The sequence below is a fragment of the Ailuropoda melanoleuca genome, chromosome 3, assembly GCF_002007445.2.
Source record: "Ailuropoda melanoleuca isolate Jingjing chromosome 3, ASM200744v2, whole genome shotgun sequence".
Classification (NCBI taxonomy): Eukaryota; Metazoa; Chordata; class Mammalia; order Carnivora; family Ursidae; genus Ailuropoda; species Ailuropoda melanoleuca.
Genome location: NC_048220.1, coordinates 86,696,724 through 86,714,522, shown reverse-complemented (window position 1 = coordinate 86,714,522; position 17,799 = coordinate 86,696,724). Strand labels below are relative to the sequence as shown.

General features: G+C 49.3%; 1 protein-coding gene and 1 pseudogene across 1 annotated transcript in view; one reads left to right on the top strand and one right to left on the bottom strand.

Annotated features, from left to right (window-relative positions):
- NEURL1B (neuralized E3 ubiquitin protein ligase 1B) overlaps nt 1-17,799 on the top strand; it is a 38,106-nt gene that overhangs the window by 12,388 nt on the left and 7,919 nt on the right. Inside the window, exons 2-3 of the mRNA XM_034655657.1 lie at nt 5,036-5,581; nt 17,624-17,795. Of these exons, the coding sequence (XP_034511548.1) occupies nt 5,036-5,581; nt 17,624-17,795 (718 nt within the window). The remainder of the gene's footprint in view (nt 1-5,035; nt 5,582-17,623; nt 17,796-17,799) is intronic.
- On the bottom strand, nt 12,339-15,632 carry LOC109489254 (annotated as a pseudogene).

Below are 17,799 nucleotides of genomic sequence, written 5' to 3'. Positions count from 1 at the left end.
CCAAGGTCACCAGCCCTCCATGGAGAAACATGTCCAGATGTATTTCCCCAGACCTACAAGTAGATATCTCTGATGTCAAAGGATGTCAGAAACCTTTTCTTGTCAGAGGAAGGAAGGAAGGTGGCTAATGGGAGACCTCGTGTTTAGTGAGCACCTGCTACATGCCATGCGTCGTGTCGGATGGGTTTACCTCACAAATTCAAAACTCCTCACAGCAGTCTTGAGGGGTGGTGAGAACACCCACCAGTTTTGTAGGTCCCGGTGGGGAGACCCGGAGAACTTAAGCATGGACCTTCATATCACACAGCTCTGAAATGACAAAACAGAATTTAAACAGATCTATCTGACTCCCAGCCTGTGTTCTTTTTAACTGCCTCTCACACTGAAGATTGAGGAAATGAAACTCTGAGAGAGATGGAGGCGAAGGGCTCACCCAGGAGTTGGATCTGGTGTTCCCACAAGGAAGGAAATGAACGTTTAGTGACCATCTACTGTGTGCCAGGATTTCTGCCCTGATGTCTCTATGTTCTCCCAGCTTCTCAGCTGCCCGAGACAGGGGCCTAAGGTCACATACCATTCCAGATGAAAAACTGCAGTGCTGGGAGTTGACATGACTGCCCCAGGCCCCTGTGGAAATGAGCAGCAAAGCACAGGCTTGAACCCAGAGCCCGTGAGGGGCGTTCCAAAGCACTGATGTGGGAAAACCACATAGCCACCACCCGAGCTGCTCTTATGTCCACCTGTCTTACTGAAGGGTTGTCCAAGGCTGGCCAGTGGCAACATTTACTTAGAATAGAGTCCTGTCCTAACTATCCACAGCCACTCAGTGCACCCCCCCCCATCTCTGTCCCTACGTTTAGAGTCCAGGCATTGCTTCCTTGACGAAACACTGGAAAGACCCTCCCCTCTGGTCTTGGCGGGGCTGGAGCAGCCTTTGGTCAACTGTGAGGTTGGGCCAGGAATGTCTCCTGCTCCCTCCTACACATGGGATGGGCAACTGCAGAGGTCTCCTGGGCTCCCACCTCACAAGACCCCCTCCGCCCTGCCTTGTCCTTAAAGTCCCTGGGTCGGATTACTGGCCAGAAGAGGAGGGGGCTCACTGGCCGTAGGCGGCACCCTCACAAGACCAGAGCGTGCTCAGCCCTCCGTGGAAGGAAGGGGGCCTGGGGCCTCTTCCTGGCAGAATTTTTCACCAGTGACAGCGCGCCTGTTGGAATCTGGCACTGGTGCCAGCAGCTAGGAACCTCTGTGCCCACGGACTCGGCCATTTGGGGGAACAGCTGAAGTGATCCCCAGAAGGGGAACAGTCGGGGACATTCTGGCCCTCGATGGAATATTCTGCAATCATGAAACCTAAGCACTGTGAGTGTTCAGAAGCCATGTGGGGAGAATGCTTTTTATGTAATGTTGAGTTAGAAAACGAAAAGGCAGGAAGCAAAACTGGATGTGGGTTCTGACTGCCATGAAGTTGGAAAAGGGGTTCAGGACTACTTAGTACTCAGTACTTCCGCACTGCTTATGGAAGCAAGCTGGGACCGGAGGAGAGAATGCTAGTTCGGGATCAGCCATCTCTGGGCTTACATCTCAACACTGCTTCTCGCAGCCGAGGGGAAGTGTCTCTGCTGCCTGGAGCTTTTATTCTTGCCTAGAAAATCCTGCAGGTGAAGATTTTGGAAGTAGCTACACCCCCGTGTCCCAGAAGACATCTGGCAGGAGGCATAGCACATAGGCAGGGCACAGCCAGTGGCTCCCACGTGGATAAGGGCCGGGCAGAGACCACGCAAAATGCCACGTGAGTCAGGGTGTGAAGGCAGGGAGAAAGGAGGGATTTTTCTCCTCCATGCCGAGCTTTCTACAACGTGGCTGTGTTGTTTAAACTTGAGGTTTTCTGTTGACATCTCCGAACTAGGGTGCTCTGCAGGGCCCTTGGGCCCACACTCATATTTCTCTTTCTTGTGGAAGCCGCTTTCACTGAGCTAAAAGCAGATGGTGGTGTACAATTTGGAGACTGCTTACCATTGTTCTTTCATCGTAAGCATTTTCAATTTGTATAATTTAATAACACACCCTCTTAGACACTTTCACGCTGTTCTTTTTACCTCACGTCAGGGCACTGGCCTCTGAGGCGGTAGAAAGAGTGTTTATCCCTCACTCCCTGAAGCAAGTTGGATCATATAATCAAGATTCAACAAGTATGTAAACTTCGCAGGTCACTTGGCTGTATTTTGTCCTAACATATAGCTGGTTTTACAGGGAACTTCCCCTTGTAGGAACGAAACAGTGTGACTCCCCAGCCAGCGTTCATTTCAACCACCAGGTCACTCTGAAAGAACATCTACTTAGGATTCCCAAGTGGTTTGGTAAAGACATTCTCCAATTGAGAGAGAAGGATGGGAAACACAGCAGTGATGTCAGGGGAGAGGAAAAAAATCACAGAACCGTGGCTTGTGGGCTTTGGTGCTCAGAAGGGCTTTTGATCTGTGGTCATATTTAACTGGAGAGTTTGCCAGCTGTGGGGACCTTGGGGAGACTTCAGCCTGTGGACCCTGGAGGAAGCTGTGGCCCAGAGAAGCTGGGTGGCTTGCACAAGGCTACAGCGTGCATGGAGAACGTGGGCTCCGTGGTCCCTGGGCGGCCTCCCCTGATGGTTTACACCTGGGTTGTATTTCCCCGACTTGTTTGATTTGTGTCCTGCAAAATAGCTCTCCAGTGGGCCCTTGCTCTTATCCTTGTGGTTCTGGAGATGGCCTGCAGTCTGGCTCTGGGTTCACCCTCCTCGCTGCCTGGGGGGGCCCCTCCCTAGCAGACAGTGCTGGCCTGCTCTGCTGAAAGCCGTTTGTGGCTCCCTCTCCCTCCTGCCCCGTACAAGTTTCCTATCAATCAAGGCAGTTTGGGTTGCAAACGTCAGAAACCTAGCTCAACCTGGCTTATAAGCAAAAGAATGCTCTCCTATCCTCCTTGGGTGGAACTAACCTCTGCCATTCTGCCTCCTGCCTCAGAGGTGGCCTGCCCAGACTCCTACTGACCTTGAACTTGGCAGGCCCCTCTCCCTCTTTGGGCCCATTTCTCCTCCTGTGAAAGGGGCTGATCAGAGATGATTTCTGAGGTCTGCTCTAGCTCTGACATAACAGAGGCAGCAGCTGGCATTTACCAGGTGCCTGGTGAGTTTCTGGCCTTTGCTGAGCGTGGGGGGATCGAAGATGACACAGAAAAGCCCCTGCCCTCCCGGATCCAACCCTAGTATCTCCCTATCCCTCCTCACCACTTCTCTGCTGCCCTGTCAAGTATCCATTATTTGTCTTATTTATGGACTATATTTTAACCACCCAAAGCAAGTATACAGAATGTCTCTTCTCTCATTAAAACCTCAAATCTCCAAATCTCTACTACCTTCAAAACACATCCAGAATCTGACCCCTTCTCACCACCTTCACAGGTACCTCCTCGCCTCCCAATCTCAGCTATCATCTGTGCCTGGAATAATCCAGTGGCCTTGTCCCAGCCCTCAGCTTCCTCCCCCACCCTCCTGCCAGCAGTCCCCGCTCCACACAGCAGCCTGAGCAGTCTCACCATTTCTCTGCTCGAAACCTCCAATAATGTCCCCCTCACTCAGGGTAAATGGGCTCAAGAAAACGAAAGCAGCAACCATGGCATCTCCTCCCCACCCACCCCCGCTCACCGCTCCAGCCCTGCTCGCATTTGCTTCCAACTCCCACACCTGCTCACACCATCCCAGCTGGCTTCCTTGCTGTTTCTCAGCCATTCATTCCCACCTCAGGGTTTTGCACTTGTCGCTACCCCTGCCTGGAATGTTCTTCCCCCAGCTACCCTCATGGCTCACTCCCTTCACCTCTGCTCAAAAGTCACCGCTTAAAGAAGCCCTCTGTGAAAATCCTAATACTTCTCCCTCCCCCACTTCCTGACTGCATTTTTCTCTGTCATGCGTCCCACCAGGTAGAGCATGTTTCACTTGTCTGACTTTGCCCCCCGCCCCAGAATGTCCACTCCATCAGAGTGGAAGCCTTACCCCTCTTGGTGACTACTGTATTTCCAGTGCCTAGCATGGTGCCTGGCGCACGCTAAGTCCTCACTAAACATTTGTTAAATGAATGAATGATTAAAGTCCCTTAAGTTTTTTTTTTTTTTTCCTTAGGCAGGACCTTAGCTTCAGTCCTTGTATTTTGTCTTCTGCGGACCACTGGCTTCTGTTTGGAGAGGGGCCTCCAGCTTCCCAGCATGGCTTTCCACCTCCTTACTGGGGGATCCTCCCCCACGGGTTTGGGGGGGGAGCCATGGCTTGCCTGCCTCATCATCACATCTCTCTTCATTTTCCCCTGTCCTCGCTCCCCTTAGTCTCAGTATTAATGGAAGCCCAGCAACGTGCCCAGAGCACAGTGAACCCCATGGCCGGGTGTGGGAGGAGTGGCCCCTGCGGTGGCTTCTCAGTCCCTGGCATGGTTATTCTTCTGCCCTGACTACAAAGCACTGTGGGCCGGGGGGTTGCCTGCGATTTATAAGCACTTGCCACGAAAATTGTGCTCAGCTGCTGTTGTGAGTGAGCAGCAGAGACTCGTGCAGTAATTACCCACCCTGCCATCTCCCAGGCTGCCAGAGCCAGGACCTGCCCCTGGGATGGAGGAGGACAGGTGGCAATGATGAAGCCCCTACCTCAATACTCAGCCACCTGAGTTTGTGGCCAGCAGCCAGCTCCTTTGCAAAGAGACCCTCCCAAGATTCTCCAGGCCCTTTGGGGCGAAATTCCCTTAGAAATGAATCCTCAAAGGTGCATGTTCTAGAAATGCCCACCTTGCTTATAAAGAATGCTTTCATTTTCTATAGGTAAACGGGAGGGGAAGTCACAGAATATAGTGACTTTTGTCATGATAGCCTTAGGCAGGCTGGCAGGAGCTGGAACCTTCTCAAAGTTGATTACGGGTCTAATTAAGATGGAATTTAAAATGGGAAGGACTGTTAAAAGACTCATGTATTCGCGGAGTTCTGAGGCGCCCTCACCCTCCTGCCTGTCTCCCCGCAGACCCGAGCCCACCGGCTCGCCTCCTGGCCACCCGGCCGTGCTGCGGCCCCGGCCCCGAGCGGCGCCCACTCCTGGGCGAAGCGCCGCGCTTCCACGCACAGGCCAAAGGCAAGAACGTGCGGCTGGACGGCCACTCGCGCCGGGCCACTCGACGCAACAGCTTCTGCAACGGCGTCACGTTCACGCAGCGGCCCATCCGGCTGTACGAGCAGGTGCGGCTGCGCCTGGTGGCCGTGCGCCCGGGCTGGAGCGGCGCGCTCCGCTTCGGCTTCACGGCGCACGACCCGTCGCTCATGAGCGCCCAGGACATCCCCAAGTACGCCTGCCCCGACCTTGTCACGCGGCCTGGCTACTGGGCCAAGGCGCTGCCCGAGAACCTGGCGCTGCGCGACACCGTGCTGGCCTACTGGGCAGACCGCCACGGCCGCGTGTTCTACAGCGTCAACGACGGCGAGCCCGTGCTCTTCCACTGCGGCGTGGCCGTGGGCGGCCCGCTCTGGGCGCTCATCGACGTCTATGGCATCACCGATGAGGTGCAGCTCCTCGGTAGGTCGGGCCAGGCACGGGTTCTCTGTGCGCGTGGTTGTGTGGTTCTTTAATACTCGCAAACACAAAGGACTCACTTTGCCCAGCCTTGTTCTAAGCAGTTTACACATTTTAACTTTTTTTTTTTTTTAAGATTTTGTTTATTTATTCGACAGAGATAGAGACAGCCAGCGAGAGAGGGAACACAAGCAGGGGAGTGGGAGAGGAAGAAGCAGGCTCATAGCAGAGGAGCCTGACGTGGGGCTCGATCCCATAACGCCGGGATCACGCCCTGAGCCGAAGGCAGACGCTTAACCGCTGTGCCACCCAGGCGCCCCTAACTTTTTTTTTTTTTAATCAAAACTGGCCAAACTCATTTTACAGATGAGAAAACTGAGGCACAGAGAGGTTAAATAACTTGTGTTGCAAAGCCAGGACTGGAACCCACAAGGGTTGGGTCCAGAGTCCAGGCCCTGGCCCAGGTTCATTCGTACATCAGGTACTTGCTCTGTCGGCCTTCTGTCCATTCCTTCGCTAATTCCTTCACTCTCTTATTCATTTGCTCGCTCATTCACTCATTAATGCATGTGTTTGTTCACTCATTCGTGTATTCAGTCACTCACACATCTTTACTCCGCAATCAAATTGATGCTCCAGTCCTCGAGTATCTACAGTGGCCACTGTTAAGGGGCTCAAGGTCCGCTGCGGAGGCAGGCAGACAAGCCTGGCCACCTTGGCTCTAACAGAGGCGGCAGTCACTAATGCTAAAATCCTGGTGGTGAGAATCCATGTGGGCAGAAGCCCCTTGTCTTGAGACCTTTTTTCCTTTTATTACTTTTTAAAATGATTGAAAATTCACATAACGTCAAAGTAACCATTTAAAATGTACGGTTCAGTGCCCTTCAGGCGGCAACGGTCACCTCTAGTTCCAAAACATTTTCATCACCCCAAAGGGAAACCCATACCCATTAAGCTGTCACTCCCCATGCTCCCCTACCTCCAGCTCCTGGCAACCACTGACCTGCTGTGTATTTGTGACCTTAGCTCTTGAACTCACAGGACACATGTAAGCCAGCCCAGCCTTGATTTCCGAGGAAGGAAAGGGAGAACAGGTTTCTCGGGGATCTGGACACAGGCCTGTCATTTACCTGCAGTAAATACACAGATCTAAAGTTTCTGTGTTTTGAGTTTGGATGGATTTATACACCTGCCATAACCGAAGAAAGTTCCCCTCTTTCTTGGAGGCAGCCCGTGTTCTGATTTTTCACCAGAGGTTCATTGCATCTATTCTTGAACTTCACGTAAATGGAATCATACAGTATGTATGCATTTCCGTCTGGCGGCTTTAGTGCGGCGTGTTCTTTTTGAGATTCCTCCATGTTGTGGCATGTGAATAAGTGGTTTGTTCCTTTTTAACTGCCGAGTAGTAGTCCACGATATAGACGTACCGTCGTTGGTGTATCTGAATGTCTGGGCTGTTTCTGGTTTTTCTGCCTTGCACCTTGAAGGAAAACTCTGGCCCAGGCTCCTCTCTTGCCACTACCACCCACACCACCATTGGGCAAGGAGGGAAAATGCATGCCTCCTGGCTGTGTTCTCCTTCCCCAGAAGAAGGAAGGCAGAACTTCTAAGTGGTTAAGACCAGAAGGTTGGGAGTCACACAGACTTCTGTTCTATACCTGGCTCTCGATGTGGCAGCTCTGTGGGGTTAGCCAGGTGACTAAACCCCTATATGCCTCAGTTTCTTCATCTGTAAAATGGGTTCATGGTAATAATACCTCCTGGCATTGTTAAGTGACCTGAGAGGGTATATGAAAGAGACACAGCACAGTGCCTGGCACATAGAAGGTACTCAATAACAGCTAAGAAATCAGAATCTCTGCCCATTTGCATGTGGGGCTAAGCATATGTCTGAATTCCAGGCTTAGGCAGACCAGATCATGAATAAGCTATCCACCCTGCAAGCTGGGGCCTTACTTGGGCATTTTAACCATGTTCCCCCACACTCTTTTTCATAGATGGTTTTGCATTTCACCTCCAGGAGATGTAGGTTTCTAAAGCCTCCTAGATCTCCTGTCGCTCTTTTTTGGAACTCTCTATTCAGAGCAGGGAAACAATCACACCTCATTCACCCACTCCCTCATATAGCCCATGTGTTGGGGTAACCGCCAAGAAATCATATCCACCCCATAATCTTCAGGGTTTTTTGAAAATACAAACTGAAAGCAGCCTTTGGTGACTTAATGAATCTGAATAAACCTGTAAGGAGTCATGGACTCTTCCCCCGTTCATTTGTTCACTTAGCAAACTTTTATTGAGCCCTCTTCAACACCCCAAGACCCCTGGAGGAAAGGGAGAGAGCCCCCTGGAACACTGGTGCAACTGGTAGACGTGACCCTGTTTCCTTATCTTCAGGTAGTGCTGGAGATGTGCTGGTTGACAGGAAGCCCCTGTGCTTCAGGACCAGGTTTACAAGTGAGATTCAAAGGAATTCCATTTCTGAGTGATAGGATTCTAAGTGAATTTCACTTCTTTATACCTCTGTGAGCTATTAAAAAAAATGTGTGATGGGCTTATAGCGCTTTTACAACGAGAAAGGGCAATAAAGCTATTTTTCTTCCTGAAGGTTATATGAGATGATGGGGAAGTTTCTGGCAGGTGATCAAAGCTTAATGTTTCCTTCCCAGGGGAAGAGTAAATTGCCATTGGGTACATCTGGGTAAAGGGATTATGGGTGATCCCCACCACTGTCACCACTACCACCAAAGTTACTAACAACTCATGGTCAGGAGGAAAAAAAAAGTATAATAAAAATAAGAAAGCTAAGCTTTTATGATTTTTTATGGGTTGAGTTCAGCCAATAGATACCCTACTGTTGCTAGCAACAGGGGTGAGGCAACATGAGAACCACAGAAATCCCACCCTAAATGGGATCTCCCTCTCCCAGTTCTTAGAACTGGGCTTTCTAATGGTGGTGTCTAAGGTACCCAGTGGATGAATGCAAGGCAGTCAGTGCTTGTGCAATCCAGAGCCCTCTGATCTCCTTTTCCTCACAAGGAAAAAGGAGGTGACATAGTTCCTTTAGAGATTGTCAGGTGTGAATCTCCAGAATAGAAAACTCCAGAATAGAGACCCCTCACCCCTCCTTCACCTCTCTCAGACGCCACTAGATAAAGATTAAAAACCAACAAGCTCACATGTCACCTGAGTAAGCTTGTCAAATTGAACAAATAAAAATACAGGACACCTCGTTACATGTGAATTTCAGAAAAATAAGAATTTTTTAGTACAAGTACGTCCCATACAATATTGGGGACATACTTATTGGGGACATTTGTTGTTTTTCTGAAATTCGAATGTTACTGGGCATCTTGGATTTTATCTGGCACCCCTCATCTGGGAAACATCCCCCATCTTGTGGGACAGGGGGACCCTTTATTTGCCCTGGAACTTGAGCTAAAGTCTCTGAAAGAAGGTTCATAGGCCTCACGTATTTCTTTCACTTGATGGAATTATGTTCCTAGCCCAGCCTCCTCCTTCAAGTGGGTCCAGCGGCAGACCGCTGTGTCTGGTGTGCCTTCTCTTGTGACCTGCTCATTCTATCCTTAAGACAGGGGGTTTTAGCCCCTTTAGATAAAGAATTCAGGACTCAGAGAAGGGAAGTGACTTGCCTAAAACCACCAAGCTTGTGAGTGGCAGAGGCAGGATTAGAACCCAGATGGCATCTGTCATTAGTTCATGGTTCTCAGCTGTGGCTGCACCCAGACCAATTCAATCAGAGCTTCAGGGAGTGGCCCCCCAGGCATCTAGATCTCTTGAGGCTCTTCAGGTGATCCCAGAGTGTAGCCAGGCTTGTGACCACAACAGTCCCCTTTGCACTGGTGCCTGTCTCTCCTCCCTGCTAGGTGCTGAGCTGAGTTCTTCAGACATGTCAGTTCAAGACATGGGGTCATCCCAGGACGACAAAAGCCCCTCCTGTTTGACTTTTCTGCTTCATTCCCAGACCCACTCTAAATTTGCATTCACCACACCCCTTCCCCTGCCCAGATAGGCACCACCCTGGTGTTTAGTATATTTTTTTAAATATGCAGAGTTTTACATGCATAGAAAGATGGGACTATGCAAAGAATCTTACCCCATTCTTTTTTCACTTGCCCCATTTTTAGATCGGTCTGTGCTGCTGTAGATCTGTCTGGTTTCTTATTCCCCAGCAGCGTCTGTGCTGATGGACTGGGGCACCACCAGTTCCCCCCAAGCCCCCAAGCAAACCACATTGCAGTGCTCGCTCTCCCACAAGGCTGTGCTGCGGCTGCTGGAGTTTGCCATCCTCTGGGGCACAGACCACGATGGCCTTGCTGGATCCCGGAGTGGTCCATCTTGAGAACCTGTGATTTTTCTAGGTGCACCTTTGGGCCAAAGAGAAAGGGCTGAGCCCAGGCATATGATTTTGTTGAATTTAGTAGTTCCTGGACCCAGGAGAGGCAGGTATGGCCAGGTTTGCCCCTCCTCTCCTTGGCTCCTCTGAGAAGCTCTTTCCTGGAGCTCTGGAGTTCAGGCCCCATGTCCTGAGGCCCCTCTTTCCCTCTTATAGACAACTCAGTAGTGGTCACTGTCATATAGCCCCTTTGTCCTTTCTCTGCCCAGTGGTGGAAGGAAGTCAGACCAAATAAGCAACCCCAGTCCAAGGCCATGGCATTGCAGGCTATGTTGTCAGAAATCTTTGGTTTTAAGTGGCAAAAACCAGTTCAGTCTTGCTTAAGCAAGGGGAAAAAAATGTCTCATGTGACTGAAAATTCAAGGGAACAGCTGCCTGTACGGTTGGCTTGATGCAGGAGTTCAGTGAACAGCACCTGAAATATCGGCCTGCCTTTATTTCTTGCCCTGCTGCCATCTTTATTAGCATGATCTTCAGCTGGGCTCCCTTTTGGAGGCAGGGGGAGGCCACTAGCAGCTCCATCTCCATGTCCCTCGTCCTACCAGATTAACAAATCTAGCAGGACAGCTGCTTTCCTACAAGGTCTAGCTAAAGTTCAAGGTTTAGCCTCATTGCTCTCCATTGCCAGGAGGATGGGATAGAGTGACTGGCCAAGTTAAGGCCTCCTCCTCAAGGTAATCAGTGGAATTGGGAGTGGGTGTGGGGCAGTTCTCTGAGAAGAAAAGCTGGGTGTTGGGACCTGAAGAAGGGGGATTGGATGCCATACAACCAGAAACAGCTCTACATAGGCCTTGTAGGGGAGTCATTTACCCTTTCTGAAAGCCTTGAGCCCCTTCGTTAATTTAGTTACCTACTATGCGCCAGGCACTATGCCAGGAACTTTACCTGCGTGATGTTTTCCAGTCCTCACTTGAACACTTGAGGCAGGAAAGAGCATCATCCCCATCTGCAGACCCTGCACGGACGGGTAATTTGGCCAAGGTTATCTATCAGCTGGGAGTGCTAGACTCGGTGTTTGTTATTTACTAACATTACGAACAAAGTGTTTTACAAAGACTTGAGCTTAATGGATCCAGACGCAGGGCCTAGAGGTCAACTGCACCACCCCATGCTTTAAGTGAGGAAACTGAAGCCTAGAAAGAGGCAGGGACTTGCCCAAAGTCACCCAGCTGATAAGTGGTCATGATAGAAGAGGGTGTTGGGCCCAGGANCCCCGGGGGGGGGGGTACCTCAGCCCGGGACCTGTGAGCACCCCATATCACACAGGGAGGAATGGCTGCAGGTGGCTTCCGCCAGAGCCTCAGTGGGGAGCAGCACAGGGTAACTGGTTTTTGCAGTTAGTGTATTCTCTCCAAACGGTCCAGGCCAGCACCCAACTCCCTGCCCTGATAGTAAGGCATTTGCCCAGCAGGGTGGCCTGAAGGACTGTCGTTTCCCAGGCTCCCGAAAGCCTACTCTGTGCCAGGCACAATGCCAAGAACATTGTTATTCCACAGATCTACCATTAACCTCTCCCACGGACCTAGGAGATAGGGGTGAAGGTCCTCACATTGCAGAAGGAAACTGAGGTCACATCCAGGACCAGACAGTGTCCAGGGGACATCTGTCTCCCCTGGTCCAGTCTTCTTCGGTTGGAAAAGCATGGGCTCAGTGGCCCACAGACCTGACATCCACATCTTTCCTTCTTAAGCCCCAATACCCCTGCCCTGCTGTGAGCCCTCCTGTGCCCATGGCTGAAGGAGATCTGCTCCTGTACCCTCCTGCCTCTTTGGAGACATTGCTCCTATCATGTGTCCCTTTCTCCAGCCTCACTTTCTCCCTCTCCACAAAATCATTCCCATGAGCACACAAAAAAGGTCTGGTTTCCATTTTAAAAAAAAAAATTGCCCTAGGGGCGCTTGTGTGGCTCATTTTGTCAAGCTTCCAACTTTTGATCTTGGCTCAGATCATGATCTTGGGGCCATGTGACTGAGTCCTGCGTTGGACTCTGCGCTAAGCGTGGGGTCTGCTTGAGATTCTCTCTCCCTCCATCCCTCTGGCTCATGCTCTTTCTCAAATAAATAAATCTTTTTTTCTTTTAATGCCCTTGGCAATCTCATCCACCAGCTACTTTTTCATTTCCCTGCCCTTCTTCAGAGCAAAATTTTCTCAAAAATATCTTTGCCACCCTCTCCACCTCCCTCTTCAGCTCATCCCAATCCTCTTTAGCTCATCCCAGTAATGTTTTTTTTTAATTTAAAAAGTTTAATGTGAAATTTAAAAGAAAATGCAAAAAGAAAGAAGTCCGCTTTCTTTAATGTACAAAGTAAGAGTAGAAACAGTAGTAAATTATATATATTTGTTTATACCATTTACATATATGTATGTATGTATGAATGTATACATGGCCACATATAGAGTGGTTCTCCACATTAACTCCACTATTCAAACAGTAGAAAGTGGGTATCAGTTTAGGGAGTGGGAAAGAGATAAACCCCCAAAGACTTTTCTACCATGTTTATTCTACTCTGTGTATGGCTTTGTGCTCATTTCTCCACAGCACAGAATTCAGCTGTTTATAAAACTGAACCTGTTCAGAAGTTGAAGGAGACAAGATACGATGGGCCCATGGCCTGGTGCACTGTCATACAATTCAAACAATGGTATAGCTACCAGCTTGTAATTTTTAGGGACTGTAAACAAGGCTTCCTCTTGAAGGTGAACCAAAAACAACTTATGTTCCTTAGGCTCTGTAACGTACAGGAAAAAATGGATACTGAGGAGGTTCAAACTTTGGTCTTTACCAGTTACCAATGCAATTAGCACTGACCCAGTCTGGCAGGACTTGATCTTGATGACCAGTATCTCTGCCGGCATTTTAGTCCTTCAATTTCATCCTCTCCTGGGTTAAGTTCACCACCAGGTACGTTGAAGAACGTTGTTCCAGCTGCAGCAGTGACACGTGGGCAGCCGGTGCACATGCACCGCCTCACAGTGATTGTATCCAGTTCCTGCCTCATGCACCGAAATCTGGCCGCTCCCAAGCTGTCCTCACTGTCTCACCAGACTCAGCCTACAAGCTCTCCCTTCAGCCCCATGCTGCCAGATCTAGAGCCCAGCCTCATCCTCTTACCTGGCCTCTCACTTTGGCACAGGTGGTCTCTCCCTGCCTCTCTGACCTGCTCATGCCTCCTGGATTCACAAACTTCTGGTTTTCCTCCTGCCTCTCTGGCTGCTCCTCCTTGGCTTCTTTTCTGGCTCCTTTCCTGCCTGTCTCCATATGCTGAGAACCCCAGGGTTCCATTGTCAGCTTTCTTCTCTATCATGTAACACAATATGCATGTAGAAAAGTGTACAAAACATCTGTGGAGTTTAACCAGCCATCATAAAGCAAGACCATTTCTCCATCTACCCTTTCTCCAGATGATGATCCAAGCCTGTCACCAGGCCTCGAATCCCATCTTTAGGATGTTGGCTCCCAAGTCCATATTCCCAGCCCTGATGCCTCCCTTGAAGTCCAGACGTCCCTCTACCTACTCACATCCCCTCCTGCCATCCAAAAGGCATTCTACACTGAACACATTCAGGCAGCCAACCCCACTGTCTTTGAAGGGCACCACCCATTTGGCTGACTGGTCCAAAATCTCAGGAATCATTCCTGATTCCTCTTTTCCTTGCCTTACATCCACTCCATCAGCATGTCCTACCCCTTCTGCCTCTAGTGCATGTCCTGAATCACCTTTGGAGACGAAGAAGTGACTGATGGATGGTCCTTTCTGTCTCTAATTCTTCTAGGCTTCCTACATCTTCACACAAAGATGGTTTCTCTTGAGACATATATTCTCCTCTACTTCCAGTCCCAGACATATTTGACCTGAGAGAGCTAGGGAAAGAAAAGAAGGGAAAGAATCCAGCTTTCTTCCAGATCCAGAGCCAGGCTCTGGACATGGCCCAGGGAGAGTGGGAGGTTGTGGAGCCAATCCTAGCCACCCCAGTCTCCCTATGCCTGGCCTGGGACTGCTATTCAGTAGATGTTTGAGGCAGGGGCAGAACTGTCAGACTCATTCTCTCAGGGGTATTAGACTCATGGGGACTGCAAATCCAAGAGCCACTTGGCCTGAGGCTGAGTCCATGTGCTCTGAGAGTGGAACAAAGACAGGTGAACTTTGGAGGTAGTATTGCTAGTGGTCAGGGGATCTGGTTTTAGAGTCACTTAGCCTGAGATGGAATCCCATTTTTTTTTAAAGATTTTATTTATTTATTTGACAGAGATAGAGACAGCCAGCGAGAGAGGGAACACAAGCAGGGGGAGTGGGAGAGGAAGAAGCAGGCTCATAGCAGAGGAGCCTGATGTGGGGCTCGATCCCATAACGCCGGGATCACGCCCTGAGCCAAAGGCAGACGCTTAACCGCTGTGCTACCCAGGCGCCCCTGGAATCCCATTTCTGTCACCCCTGGCTGTGTGACCTTAAATAACTCACTCCACTTCTCAGAGCCTGGATGCTCTCCTGCTGTGAAAAGTGCCCACTTTACAGAGCTCCATGAGATAGTGGTGAGGACTGATAGGGATAATGCACAGAATTGCATCTGGTAGGCAGAGTCTCAAAAAAATGTCTATTTATACTTTCATCAGGTCGAGTGAGTTTGGAGGCAAATCACAGGTTAGAAGTTAGGAAGTCTTGATAAGCTCCCTTGGGGGCCTCCTGCTATTGTGGAATTTCTGGTTCTCCACAGAGATTCTTTTGAGAGGTGGATTCTGAAGTGTCAGGCCTAGGCCAGCACTGTGTTGTCTTGGGCCTGTCTCACTCAGGGACAATGCCTGATGGGGACAAAGCTCCTTTCACAGAGATAAGTGAGGAGACCCAACCTTTTCTGAGGGGCTGCTGTGTGCCGGTTATCAGGTTAAATGCTGTCACATATGTTGTTACACCAGCCTCCCAGACTAAGCTTTCCCCTCAGAAATGCTGTTCGTTCACACGACCTAGGCCTTCTGCCCGGAATGGTTATACCCCACTTCCCAGGCACCACTCTACTCCCTTGGCCTTCAGGTCTTCACTCCATCTTCACTGTCACAGAGGCCTGTTTTGGCCTCACTTCTGACCAAGTCCCCCTTTCACACACTCTCAGAGAACTCCAGTTCTGTCACTCCCTGGTTGTGTGACATGGAGTAACTCACCTTGCCTTTCAGAGTCTGAGTTCCCCCACTGAAACATGCTCATTTTACAGAGCCACACAGGACAGTGGCTCTTAGTAACACTCATCACACTTTGTACTTATGTCTGATGCTTCATTAAAGTCTGTCCCTCCCACTAGAATGGGAGCTCCATGGAAACAGGAGTCTGCTCGTTCACCTCTCTTCACCCAGTGCCCAGCACAGCATTTGGCACATGGCAAATGCTCTATACATTTTGTTCAAAAAATATTGAAGGAATAATGATAATAATTAACATGTTTTGAGCACTTACTCTGTCCCATGTTCTGTGCTACATTATTCATAAAAACATCTAATTTCATCTCTGTAATGACATGAGGAAGGGAGACCAGGATTATTCCATTTTAAGCTGAGGAAGCTGAGGCTCTGAGAGAGTAAGTGACTTACCTAAAGTCACACAGCCAGAAAGGGCTGAAGCCAGGAACTGAACCATCTCCACAGGCCATGCTCTTAATTAGAATGCTGCATTGAAGGATGGACTCCTATGTAGAGCTGTTGGGGCAAGAGGGAGGAGCACTGGGATGGGGGACAGAAGCAGATGCTGGCAAGGGCAGAGGCCCAGGGTGAGCCATGGCCAATGCCTTTAGGCTTGGCCTAGCAGGATGGGTGGGACAGAGAGCGCTGGGAAGGTGCATCACACCAGGAGGCTCCACTAGAAGTGGATGCTACACCAGAAACACCCACTTATCTAAAATGCCTTTTCCAAAAAACAAACAAACCCAAAACCAAGCTTGTTTCAGTCTTTTATATGTGCCTTTTTTTTTCTGATTACAAAACCAATAAATGTTCACTAGAGAAAAGTGAGAAAATCTAAAAACTATAAAGAAGCAAATTTCCACCCAGAGATAACCACCCTCAGGTTGTTATGTATATCCTTCCTGTATTTTTCCTATGCATCCTATACATACATGTCCCACACAGTTGGAATCAAATAATATATTCAGTTTTGTATCTTCTTTTGTTCACTTAATGTTGTATCATCAGTGTTTTCCCACATTATTAACTATTAATTGAAAAAGATTTTTTAAAATATTGGGGGTTTCTGATAAGACTTGTAATATACATATTTATTGTAGAAATATTGGCTAACACACCGGTTGGCCAAACAAACAGGTCTGTGAGCCAGGGTCAGAACTTGGATGGCCAGTTTACAAAATCTGCCCTGTAGATTTCTGCAGCTGGGGTAGGGAGTAACATACCAGACTCTCACTAGGGCCTAGGGCATGCTTTTTGAAAAAGCATATTCATAATTATGACTTAATTTTATGTTTGGAAAACTAAAGAGGAAGAAACACTTTTTACCATGATATAAATTACAGAATGACAAATCTTAGCTAGAGGGATCTAGTTAGAGAAGTTTGAAAAACACTTTTTCTTGCTTTAATGAGAATATTTTTATCACTAAAAAAAACTTCCCAATACTTTAATGACGGTTTCTTTCTTTCCCTGATTTGTTACTCAAGAGTAGCAGTGTCTTCTAGAAACCTCATTCATTCATTTATTCATCCAATAAAGAATGAAGGTTCTTTGCCCAGTGAAGGTTCTTTGCCCAGCACCCTGCTAAGCCCTGAGAAGGTGGTGGTGAACAGAGAGGCAAGGACTCACCTTCTAGTTGGGGAGGCAATCGACAAGTAATCTGCCAAAGTATGAAAACCTGTATTACCTAAACGAAACACTATTTTGTTTTAACTATAATATGTAGTATCAAGAACATATTTCCATACCACTAAAAATTATTCAGAAATATTTTCATGACGGTGACTTAAAACTTTCCTTAGTTTTCTGTCCTATAACATGAGACCACGAAGGCTTAACATATTCAATGTGCAGCATCCAGGCACTGGGCTCTGTGCTGCGTTCTTTCAGAGTCAGTACATGTTGAAGAGCCTGGGTTCTTGCGGCTTTGCCAGTTGCTGTGCGACCTTGGTCGCATTCCTTAACCCCTCTGTGCCTCACCTCCCTTCTTTGCTAAATGTCTGGTAATAACAAGACACACCTCACAGGTTGTGTGAGGACTCAGATAACACGCGAAGGGAGCTTAAAATAGCACCTGTCACGTAAGGCCACAAATAAAGAGCAAAAGGATTCACTTCTTGGAGCTTATGTTCTAGCTGGGGAGGCCAGGAATAAAGGGTTTGCAAATCTTCCAAAGTTGGAGAAAACCTTTGGAGCGGGGGAAGGGAGGGAGGAAGGAAGGAAGGAGGGAGGGAGGAGGAAGGAAAAACGGAGAAGGGGCCTTATCTGCCCATTCCAAAAAGAAGCAAGCGGGGCATGCTTGCTCAGATTCTGTGCACCTGTAGTTCTTGAATCAGTACACACATGAACTATAAAAAAGTGAGGGGCTGTGGGGAGAAGTGCAGGGACAGAGGCCTGCGGGTGGCCGGGGCTCCCCGCGGGCGACCCGCACCCTCACTGCCCCCCTTCTGCCCCGGCGCAGAGAGCACGTTCGCCGACACGCTGACGCCCGCGCGCCTCAGCCAGGCCCGCTTCAGCGCCTGCCTGCCGCCCAGCAGCCACGACGCCGCCAACTTCGACAACAACGAGCTCGAGAACAACCAGGTGGTGGCCAAGCTCGGCCACCTGGCTCTGGGCCGCGCCCCGGGCCCGCTGCCC